The sequence below is a fragment of the Zalophus californianus genome, chromosome 2, assembly GCF_009762305.2.
Source record: "Zalophus californianus isolate mZalCal1 chromosome 2, mZalCal1.pri.v2, whole genome shotgun sequence".
In the NCBI taxonomy this organism is placed as follows: domain Eukaryota; kingdom Metazoa; phylum Chordata; class Mammalia; order Carnivora; family Otariidae; genus Zalophus; species Zalophus californianus.
Window position 1 is genome coordinate 56,342,369 of NC_045596.1, and position 12,166 is coordinate 56,354,534.

Here is a 12,166-nt window from a genome sequence, read left to right on the forward strand (position 1 = left end):
GAAGCAGACTCCCTGCTGAGTAGGGAGCCCGATGTGGGACTCGATCCCGGGACTCCAGGATCATGACCTGAGCCGAAGGCAGTCGCTTAACCAACTAAGCTACCCAGGCACCCTTTCTTAACAGAGTTTACATTAACTCTTCTTTGGGTTAACAGCTTCCAGTGCCAGAAAGTCATTTCTCATAACCTGATCACGGACATATTTACCATTTTCCAGACATAAAAATCTGTAGCAGGTTAGATAACTACTCAGTGATGGAGCTCAGATTGGAATTCAAGCTGTTGGATTCCCAGTCTTGGGTACCCATGAGACCTGGCCGGAAAGGGGAAGTGATGTGATTTGAAAGTACCCACAGTATTCCCTGCTCTTCATTGTGCTATATTTTGGTTTTTTGGCAGTGCCCCCTTTTTGGGGGGAAGTAGAAAGTATAATGAGGCACAGTTTTCCATTATGGCTCTTCCAGCCCCCTGCCAATCTACTATGACTGCTATGAAGCACTTTTTTTTTTTTTTTTCCAACAGAGAGCAGGATAGAGAACAGGAAGGTAGGGGAGGGGCAGAGGGAGAGGGAGAAGCAGACTACCCCTGAGCAGGGAGCCTAATGTGGGGCTTGATCCCAGGACCCTGAGACCCTGACCTGAGTCCAAGGCAGCCGCTTAACTGACTGAGCCACCCAGGCGCCCCTGAGGTGCTTTTGAGTACAGAGGAGTAAATATGAAAAACTTCCTTACAATTTTTCATATTTGAACTTTGCTGGAGAACAAACAGAAAGATTTGATGAGAGGCGCCTGGGTGGCTCAGTCGTTAAGTGTCTGCCTTTGGCTCAGGTCATAATCCCAGGGTCCTGGGATCAAGCCCCACATCGGGCTCCCTGCTCAGCGGGAAGCCTGCTTCTCCCTCTCCCACTCCCCCTGCTTGTGTTCCCTCTCTCGCTGTGTCTCTCTCTCTCAAATAAATAAATAAATAAAATCTTTAAAAAAAAAAGATTTGATGAGCTTAGAAGCACATGTGTAGAGGGAGAAATACATTTATTGACAAATGGCCCCTAAGTGATTATTTTTCATTATAACTAAATATTCCCAAATAAAATGTATATGTCAGTGTGCTGAAAATAATGGAGGGTTTTTTTAAGAAAATATATATTATTGTTATGTACATAATGTATTTTATGAAAAGAACTATTTTTCTAGTTATATAAATGATATATTCACACTGTAAGAGTTACAGAATACAGAAGAGTATAAAACACAAAATAGAATTCACCTGAAGTTCTAGCACCTATTGATAAACACAGGTAAGATTTAGTAACCAGAGTCTCTTTTTTATTAATATATACAGAGTTCGCTTACAAGTTCACACAGATTTTTACATGTAAAATCATACCATTCCTGTGTTGTGTGACCTGCCTTTTTTCCTCTGCAGTATCTTTCCACATTGGTAAATAGAAATCTGTTACCACCTCATTTAATGTCTTCTGTTTTTTGGATATGCCATAATATCTTTGACTTCTTTGTTACAACTTTTAAGTTGTTTCTAAATTTGGCCACCACTGACAGTTTGGGTACATCATTATTTTTTAATTTGAACACTTCACCAGTTTTCCTTTTTAGACGTGGAGTTTCTGAGTCAAATAGTAAGATACTTTCGTTTTTTAGACATTTCCAAGCTGCCATAAACATTAAAAAATTTTTTTTAACAGCATGGTATCGTAAACTTTCACATTGGCTACTTCTTTGCAACTCGTTTTTGTCTTTCCGTACTGCAGTTGGTTGTGGTTTCTCACAATACTAAAATCTGAACTTTCCAAAGGAAAGAGTTGTGTGGGGGTTTTTTTGTTTGTTTTTAAGACAGTTGATACAGCAGCTATAACCTGCATGATTGTATTTTATCTGTTTTTTTCTTTAAGCTAATGACAATATCCTAAGCAGAAGAGAATTAATTTTACTGTTAAAAGTACAATAAGAAATTTCATGATTTTCTGTGATTGCTGGAGTTTGTTTTCTGGGGTGAAAGGCTGCTGGGATTTTTCTCTTTCTCCTCAGAGCTATAAAACTCAGGCTGTGTACTACATTTCATCTGAGAATTCCATAATGTCTAGTCCTGTGGGCAGCAGGCTTCCCAGTTGGGGGGTATCATACACCTCGTGATTATTTCTTGCCATTCAGGCAAGGCGGCGGAGGGTCTGCTGATGCGGGGAGGCCCCTGTGCCTCATCCCCTCAGTCCCCATCAGCCCATGTCCTCCCTAGCCGTCCAGCGTCACATAGCTGCTCACCTGACTTAGGAATCTATTTTATCTTATCTCTCTAATACCAGTCCCTTTTTACCTCATGTCACAGTTACTTCGTTCTCCTCAAGGGCAGTGTCTAGGGATATTTTCTGTTTGTGACTTCTGTACAAACTGCCTTAGTAAAATCCTTTGCTCAGCATACATGCTAAGTATTAAATGGCTCAAGTGTTGCAGCTATACTAAGAAAGCCTATATTTCTCTTGTGTCTTTCTCCTTTCACACGGAACGCTTTACTTCTAACCCTTCTGGTCACCGTGTGTGTGTGTGTGTGTGTGTGTGTGTGTTTCTCTTGTGTCTTTCTCCTTTCACACGGAACGCTTTACTTCTAACCCTTCTGGTCACCGTGTGTGTGTGTGTGTGTGTGTGTGTGTGTGTGTGTGTGTGTGTGTTTCTCTTGTGTCTTTCTCCTTTCACACGGAACGCTTTACTTCTAACCCTTCTGGTCACCGTGTGTGTGTGTGTGTGTGTGTGTGTGTGTGTGTGTTTCTCTTGTGTCTTTCTCCTTTCACACGGAACGCTTTACTTCTAACCCTTCTGGTCACCGTGTGTGTGTGTGTGTGTGTGTGTGTGTGTGTTTCTCTTGTGTCTTTCTCCTTTCACACGGAACGCTTTACTTCTAACCCTTCTGGTCACCGTGTGTGTGTGTGTGTGTGTGTGTGTGTGTTTCTCTTGTGTCTTTCTCCTTTCACACGGAACGCTTTACTTCTAACCCTTCTGGTCACCGTGTGTGTGTGTGTGTGTGTGTGTGTGTGTATTGGGGTGGGAGGTTCTAACACCAAACAATTCTGTGACACCAGCTGGGTGCCCTACAATTTAACAGTTCTAACTCTGTCTACCTGGAGTTAGTGTCAGATCCCACAGGTTAAGGGCTCAGTCCCACAAGACTGCCCCCCACTCCAGATACTAATCACAAGTAGTAGATCCCCAGGTTACCCACAACTTTTGTCCAACTTGGCGACAAATCAGAGGTTCCCATGACCTCTTTCTTTCCCCTTAGGTTCAGTTACTTGCTAGAACAGTTCACAGAACTCAGGGAAACACGTATGTTTGCCGTTTATTAAAGGATATGAGAAAAGGATACAGATGAACAGCCAGATGAAGAGATACGTAGGGAGAGGTCTGGGAGGGTCCCAAATGCAGGAGCTTCTTCCTGGTGGATTTGGGGTCTATCACCCTCCTGGTATGTAGATGTGTTCACCAACTGGAACACTTTCAAACCCCATACTACTGGGATTTTGTGAGACTTCCCCACATAGGCATGATCAGTAGCCTCCATTTCCAGCCCCTTTCCCCTCTCTAAAGAAGTGGGAAGTGGGACTGAAAATTCAAGCTTATAATCATGGCTTGGTCTTTCTGGGGACCAGCCCCCATCCAGGAGCCCACCCAGAGTCACCTCATTAGAACAGAAGATGCTCCTAGTGCTGTTATCACTTAGGAATTTACTAGGTTTCAGGAGCCCTGTGTCAGGGACTGGGGAGGAAGACCAAGTAGAGATGTCATATTACAAATCACAGGATCACAGTCATTTAATGTTACTTTTTTCAGGACCATTTGTGATATTTTTGTTTTTACTCTGCTGTGGGGAAAAGATCTTGGCCTAAATTACTGGTTTATTAGAACAGAACCTCTTAGCATTTTTAAAAAATTAGTTTGATAGTTCCTATACTAATATTTATATTACCAAGCTAATTGTATTATTAGTTAGTGAACAGCACCTCAGCTGTTAAACTTGTCATTTGGTCTACTTGTGTTGACTTGTTTTTTCTGCTGTGTTTAATATGTAGTTTAGTTTTTTTTTTTTAAATCCCACTCTATTTTCTTTTTTAATTATGGCAAATATACTTAGAAGAATCCAGCTTGTTAGCCAAATATACTTAGAAGAATCCAGCTTGTTGAAAATACAGGGCACATGTTGGTTTCTTGTAAAGGTAAAGTCGACATTGAATACCGAAGGTGGGTTAAGTACTTTAAATTGGTTAGCTTTTATTTTCACAACAGTCCTTTAAAGAGTTATTTATGATCAGTAGTTGGACCTTCAAGAAGACTTCCCCGAGGGCGCCTGGGTGGCTCAGTTGGTTAAGCGACTGCCTTCAGCTCAGGCCATGATCCTGGAGTCCCCGGGATCGAGTCCTGCATCGGGCTCCTTGCCTCAGCAGGGAGTCTGCTTCTCCCTCTGACCCTCTTCCCTCTCGTGCTCTCTGTCTCTCATTCTCTCTCTCAAATAAATAAATAAAATCTTTAAAAAAAAAAAGAAGACTTCCCCGCAAGAAACTGTAATAACACTTTTTAAATCAGAGCCACCTAGCCTCAAGGAGACAGTGTAACTTGGTTACATTTGTCTCTAAATTTGACTGTAACTTGGTTGTCTATAGTAATGACACTCCTGAAAAAAGAATATATCAAGAAGAAGAGAGATCTCACAGCCCTGGACACGTAAACATGGAGAGGGACTTTGAGCTCATTTAAGCATTTCTTAAGAGAGAAGGAGCTTCAGCTAATTCCCTCATCCAGAGAAAAAAGATGGAAGTACGCAGGGCCCAAGGCCTTGTGACAACAGTGGCCCCACCCCAAATCTTTATCAATGTCAAAGCCAGGGCACCTTCTACCTGACTACACTGCCATCGCCACTGGGCGAATATTTTACAGTACTACCTAATAGTCTGCTGACTTAGTCTTAGACCTGAAACAGAATGTTAGCCAAGAAAACAGTTCACTGAACCTCAAATAAGCTATGCTTCCTAATTTGGGGCCCTTGTACAGTTCCAGCCTTGTCTCTTACCTCTTGACTTTAAAAAATGTCTTTGCTCATGTGCATCTCATGAGTCTGTTAGTGCAGCATTTTTAACCATTTAATCCAAGCGTTTAAAGTGGAGTGGTGGTCCTGATATTTCATTAGCAGACTCAGGGCACCACCCACAGTGACAATCCATTTCCAAGCTATGCAGCTCCTTTCCTTGTCAGTCAGTGTTTTGAGTGGGAACTGAGGCTCTGTGTTTAGCTAGAGTATCTTTGGAAGCTCCCTTTACTATATAACTTTACAGTACACATTTGGCATAGTTCTGATCGGTACAGCTCTGAATTATGCACTATCAATAGACAAATTTTAATGCAGGCCTATCTTCTGTATCAACTAGCCTTTAGATTATTGCTCTCTGAAATTTGTGAATATGTATTATATGACACAAAGTTAATATATATTTTTAGATCAGGTAAAACATGCTCAAAAGCAGCAAAGTATTATCCCTAAAAAAGTGAAATGTTCTGGGGAAAAGACAAGAATTGTCCATGGTACTATCATCTTCGATTCATGTATTAGATACTTTCATTGTTGTTGTTTTAATAATTTGAACATATTCCAGGGGGCATAATTTTTAAAATATTTTATAAATCCTTCTTTGAGAAGATTATAAAAGAACATCACAGTATCCATTCTTTATTGCAATAAAATACTGAGCATGCCACGGTAAGTGGAAAACAACTTTAGAAGAAGAAAACACACCTTTTTTATCTTTCAGGGAGGAGGGCCCTTTTAAATTGATTCCATCACTCTGATACTCATAACTTTTTAAAAGCATAACAGAAAATGTATCTGATTGAAACAACCTGAGAAACTGCTGGAGATGGGACATGGCAGGGGGAAAGTCAGAGAGACCCCTTGTACTCACCACCCCTTCCTACCTAGAAATTCACTTTCCAGAACTCTTCTGTGCACAAGTCTCAGAGGACCTTTATATTTTGCTTTAATGATTAGGTAGACTTTTATTTTACTAGGTGACAAATACAGTTTCTAGGTAAAGAAAATGTAGGATAAAATAGAAATATCCACCTCACTGACTTTCACAAGGTGAACATAGCAAGTCTTTAGAGTAAACTCATGTGGTGGTTAAGAGTACATTCCTACATAATAAAAATTTGTAGCATATTGTCAGATTCTATTTGAAAATGATATATGGAAATAAATATATAATGTATTTTGGCATTAATTTATTTTAAAATAATAGTAACTAACACTGATACTGTGCTTTTTCTATATGAAACACTATCTTTAGTGCTTTACACATACATAACCACAATTGCAGAATCCAGAAAAGCTCTGAAAACCAAGAGCATTTTTCACAAATTTGCCTGTACTCATTTGGTGCTAAAACATGACCTGAATTTATTTGAGGCTATTTATAGTTTTTATTTCTCTTATTTAACTTGAATAATCATTTATTTCCCACAGGAATGTTAATGTGCTTGATTGTAAGATACTGCCCTAGGTCCTGCTAGTTCTGCATGTTTTTTGGCCTCCATATTTACCATTTTACCTTTTTAAAATTAAAAGAATAATCTGAGTTTCAAAATATATTTGGCCAGAAAATAATAACATGAAGGATTGGGGCCTGTGCTTACCCTTTTATCCTCATAACAGTGCTGTAAGATAGGCACTGTTCTTTTCCCTTTTTTATAGAATGAGGAAACAGGAAAAAGAGATGAAGTAAGGGACAAGGTCATAGGGCCATTAGGAGTGGAACTGGGTTGTCAGCCCCAGGGATCCGGCTCCTGCATCTGTTCTCTGAACCACCGTGACTTGCTTGGGATGTTGACACAAGTTAGGGATTTAATCCTAGATTTCTGTGCCCTACTCCTGTTGTTTTCTAATTATTAATTTCTAGACTTTTTAATTGGGAGACAATACAAGTGTAAAGTTATCAATACTTTCATTCTTTTTATATTCCCTGTCCCCAGGTCTGGTCTAACCAACAGTCTACAACTTTAATCACATGTCACGTTATTAGATACTCATCTGCTTCCCTGTTTTCTGAATTTAAATTTAAATATTATTTGTATCACATTTTTATAACTATGTATTTATTTAACACTAGAATGTACCCTTATAGCCCACTTAGAAAATCACTATATCACATCAGAACTAAGAATTAACCAATTAAATTACAGTGATAACTTAATAAACTAGTGAGAAAGCAGGACAAATGATAAATTCTTTTCCAAGATCATGATTCTGTGTTATTGCCTCAGACCCTATGGTGGTTTCTGTGGTAAATTTTTCAAGAAGGAAGGCTTATGGTAGACAAAGTATTCTTTGCCCATTTTCTCATTTTTGTTATGCTTCATCCTCTGACAGTTTCTCTTTATTTGCTGCATATTTATATATATGAAATTCACATGATTTTGTGAGTTTGCATGTGAATATTGCAGTTGTGTACAATATAATAGCTTCAGAATTACTGAAGGATGAAGCTAGTATACTTTTTAAAAAATGTCCATAAGTTCTCAAAATTTATTTCCAAATAGTCATCTTACAGCTTTAAGACACAAAGTATCTATTATATTTGTAATCTCCATGTTCTTTCCTGTCCTTTTGCCTCACATGGAATATTCTGTGTATAAGAACACTGAATAGATAGTAAAAGGAGGGAGTACTTTTAACTGAATAAATATCTGTATTGTATTATAAGTGATTTATTTTGTCTTCAAAGCAGCGTCTTTTTTTTTTTTTTTTGGTTTGGGGAAGAACCGTGGGGGTGGAGGGCTTTGGGAAAGGTATTTAGATTTTTCTTTGGTTATTTTAAGAAGAGTCACTAGTTTGTATCATGATATTTGGCCTGAGTCTAAAATGCATTTCACATATCGTCCGGCTTCACTGAAGTGGTCAAAACAAATGTTGAATGAAGTCAGTGTTGTACACACTTAAAAATACGAACAGCCTAGTCTTGATTTTCAATGGAAAAAGATCTCTTGTTACTTTTTTATGGGACATGCATCTTTGTTTCCTTTTATTAGAAACTTTGAAATTATTTTAGCTTTGAAACATTTAATAGTCGTAGTTGATACCTCGCTTAGTGTCCTACCCCTCCTTGGGTAGGCTCCCAGCCCTTTTCACTGTTAATCTCTGGGTTAAGTTGAAAGCATTCTAGGAAATCTCCCTTTCAGTTATCCCTTTTGAAACCTTGTTTTTAATAGCACTTTTCTTTCTTGGCTTGCATGACATTTTATCTTTCTTTTCCTTTCTTTTTGCCGTTTGCAAAGACTCTTGGGAGGATTTGACAGATTTGGTGGAGCAAATGCGCGATGATACAGAAGGTGCGTGCCACACCAACATCTTTCAGCTTTTTTTTCTTTTCTTTCTTCCTGTCTTTTTTTTTTTCTTTCTCTTCTTTTCTTTTCTTTTTTTTAATTTCTAACCACCTTTTGATTGTTTTCCATAAGCCAGACTGTCAGCTCTAGGTTTTATTTCCCATGGCAATAACTGGAGTAGTAAAAAATATTTGCCATATTTTCCATACAGGTACCTCATTCGTACAGGATTAGGGTTTTCAGAATCTTGCATTTAAAATCTTTCTCCTTGTGGTTCCAAGTACAGTGTCATAAATATATGTTTATGCTGTTCCTTCAGGATGTTTGTCAGATAACATGTTTTAAGGGGACTTGGTTTCAATATATATCAAGTTTTTCTATGGCTATTTTTTTTTCATTTATTTGTTGGGAAGATGTAAATCTTTTTATCATTTGTGAAAACGTATATTCCTGTTAATTCCACAGTAGTCAAAAACAAACAGATCCCAGGAATCTGAAGTATCCAGCCTGGAATGTTGTTCAGATTTGTGGATTTCCGTAACATTCAGCACTTTCAGCTTGGTCCTGTAATAGCATTACTTCCTGGTGGAATTACTTTCAAAAGTAGCACATAAGTTCCAATATATAAAGGTTCCCCAAACCAAGAATAGTTTCTTCTGTAATTGGCACCTAACTTTAGGGAGATCAAGGTAATTTACACATTTTATAATAAAAATAGAAAAATTGAAGTTTGGCTCAATTACTGTATCATTTTACATTCTCCCACTTTGCCTGGGCATTAAAGGTCCCCCAGCTTCACACACACATCCCCTGCCCTGCGTGCAGATTGGCCTTTTCATTGCCTGCGCCTGAGTGCATCAGTCTCCTCTCCTGCCTTGCTCCTGCAGCATTCCACCTGGAGCATTTACTGCCCTCCACTCTCCCCCTTCGCCCTCCCCACCCCCACTACCACCCTCCAGATGGGAGCACCTTGAAGGAAGTGCCGCTTGACAGCTGTGGCCCATATTCATTTCTCCATTCACCCAAGCCCTGCAGGACTTGGAGCTTAAGGCTTTTTACTTGTTCTCTACTTCTTGTGTGTTTATCGTCCTAGTTCAAGTGTAAAATCCTTATATGTCTTAAACTTCTCAATGTCCATGTGAGACCTGGGATGGTACTGTGCCCAGTCCCTTTGGTCACACCAGACGAGTACTGATGCCCAGTAACTTCTTCTTCAGCACTTTGAATGAGTAAATTATTCTAAGTTTCATCTCATTTCCTATACTCAAACTGTTTTTATTCCATCTTTGATTCTGCTTTTATTGTAACTGGTTATGTATAATTCAATGAAAAAAATCAATATTACATAGTTGATTGATTGTTCATAGACAGGAAAACAAAGAGGAGGGTATTGATTCATTCAGTGAGTAGCATTTACTATTATGTTAGCTGCTATTGTTATTATTTACCAGGCACCACACAAGTGTAAGGTTTTGATTCCTTTAATAGACTAGGTACTAAAGAAAAGTGCCGCATAAAAGCCAACAAATCTATGCCCTTCTTGAAGGCTTCTTCCCTAGGACTCAACCTGTCAAAATTCCATTTCTTTAATACATAGTACTACTTCAAGAATCAAGCCTATTGTGAGAGGCAGCCTCCTCTTTTTCATTTAGTTTTTGTGGGAATTTTTGTGAATGATTATCGTAGGTGAAATCAGAAAGGGAAATAAGATGAATTGTACCAGTGTAACACATAAAAAAAATAGAAGATGTAAACTGTCTCAATATTTTGATGATCCTAGTAGATTACCAGTCACATAGTATATGGTAATGTTGGTCAAGAATGTATTTACAGAAAAGTCTTTCTGGAATGTAGTTTTAAAAAAAGATCAGAATGGGGGGGGAGGGAAATGGCTTTACTTATTAACTTTTGAGTCATTTCATCCCTTTTTTATTATCATTTTCTATTTCTCTTACCTCATTTCAGTTATGTGAAATGCTAGTTTTACTGTACTATTACATAACTTAAAAGATTTTATAAATGCATACTTGTAACAAGAATAAACATGAGTTAAGGAGTATTGCCCATACATAACACACTTAGCAGCTCAGGGTCTGGGATGGATCCCAGTTTCAGACCCTGAGAAAGCTGACGATGTATGGAGGCTCAGCTCTTTTCAGGAGACCTTCACTGTGAGCTGTTTCAACTCTGTTTCTCATCTGTTATTATGGATGTGCCCTAACACTTGTCTTTTTTTTAGTAGATGAAGTGTTAACTCTGGTTTCCAGCCTCCTGAAAATTTGCTTTTTTAAAATAACAAACTCTAGGAGGTTGCAGATTAGAACTGTTAGCTTTTGGGTTTTGTTTTGTTTAAATTTTGTCAAGATTGAAGTTTTTTCTGGTGAACTGATTTCTTATAGTGATGGTTGGTTTTACATTCAGTGTGTCTATAACTCCTATTTAATAGAATATGAAGTGTCTTCTTAGGGTGGAGAGGTATGGTGCTTTCCACACTGATCAATTATCTGGCATCTCATCTCATTATATACTATTACTTTGTATCTAAAAGTTTGGAAACTCATTAGAAAATTATGAAAATTAAATAATAAAAGCACAATGTTAACTATCTTTAGTTTCTCAATAAATATTAATTCCTTTCTGTACTCATTACTAGCCTCTTAAACAGACTCTGAATTTGCAGTTACCCAGATTACCATCCATCTCTCTGAGTGTTGAAATGGTCGGGACGTTACTTGAATTAGGGAAATAATATACCTGTGTGAAATATTACTTGGTCAAGATTGCTTACTGATTCCTTGACATATTTTCTTCTGGGTTAAGACTTAACGTCTACCATCTTGAAAAATGGAAGGAGCATATCTAAGAGATATTCTTAGCATAATCTAGCACTGTGTCACATAGTCATTCAGTAAAGGTTTATTTTAAATAAAATTGTTAACACTTATTTATGGAGAACCATAATAATTTTAATAGCTAACAATGTTTTGTTCTTAGTGTGTCCTAAGCATTTCTAAATACTTAACATATACAAATTTGTTTAATCTTCAAAACCCTATTATCATTTCATAAATGAGGAGAGTGAGGCCTGCAGAGTTAAAAGTTCCCAGTGAAATACTGCTCAGCAATAAAAAGGAATAAAATGTTGATATACCCAACAACCTGGATGAATCACCAAGTAATTTTGCTGGGGGGGGGGGGGGCAGCCAATTTAAAAAGTTACATACTGTGTGATTACATTTATATAATATTCTTGAAGTGATGATAGAACTTATATATAAAAATGGAAAATAGTAGTTGCCAAGGGTTAAGAGAGGGTAAGGGGCTAGAGGGAAGTGGGTTTGGCTTTAAAAGGGCAAGATGAGGGATCCTCGTGTTGATGGCAACATTGTGGGTCTTGACTGTAATTCAGTGTCAGTATCCCGGCTGTGATAATGTACTCTAGTTTTGCATGATGTTACCTTTGGGGGAACTAGATTAAGGGTACATGAAATTTCTATTATCTCTTACAACTGCATGTGAATCTACCAATTATCTCAAAAAGTGCAAGGAAGAAGCAAAGAGGTAAGAAACTTTCCCAGAGTCCAACAGGAAGAGTTCGAGTCGAGTTCAAACTCCCGCAGGCTTCCCCCAGAGCTTGTGCCCTTAACCACTACACCAAAGTTCAAACTTATTTGACTTAAGACCCACTGTAAAAATATGTTTTCATCAAAACTCAGTACATACATCATTTATTTGTATGTATCCAGAACATATGTTTCATAAAACAATACATGACCTTACTATAAGGGACATAGTAAA

The 12,166-nt window shown here is 38.1% G+C and overlaps 1 protein-coding gene across 11 annotated transcripts in view; it reads left to right on the forward strand.

Annotated features, from left to right (window-relative positions):
* The window catches only part of RUFY3 (RUN and FYVE domain containing 3), a 78,219-nt gene that overhangs the window by 23,233 nt on the left and 42,820 nt on the right, over window positions 1-12,166 (forward strand). For 4 of the 11 annotated variants that reach the window (XM_027597560.2, XM_027597567.2, XM_027597563.1 and 1 more), the window contains one exon: window positions 8,321-8,374. The exons of the other annotated variants lie outside the window; for them this stretch is intronic. In XM_027597560.2, coding sequence (XP_027453361.1) covers window positions 8,321-8,374 — 54 coding nt within the window. The remainder of the gene's footprint in view (window positions 1-8,320; window positions 8,375-12,166) is intronic. 11 annotated transcript variants of the gene reach the window in all.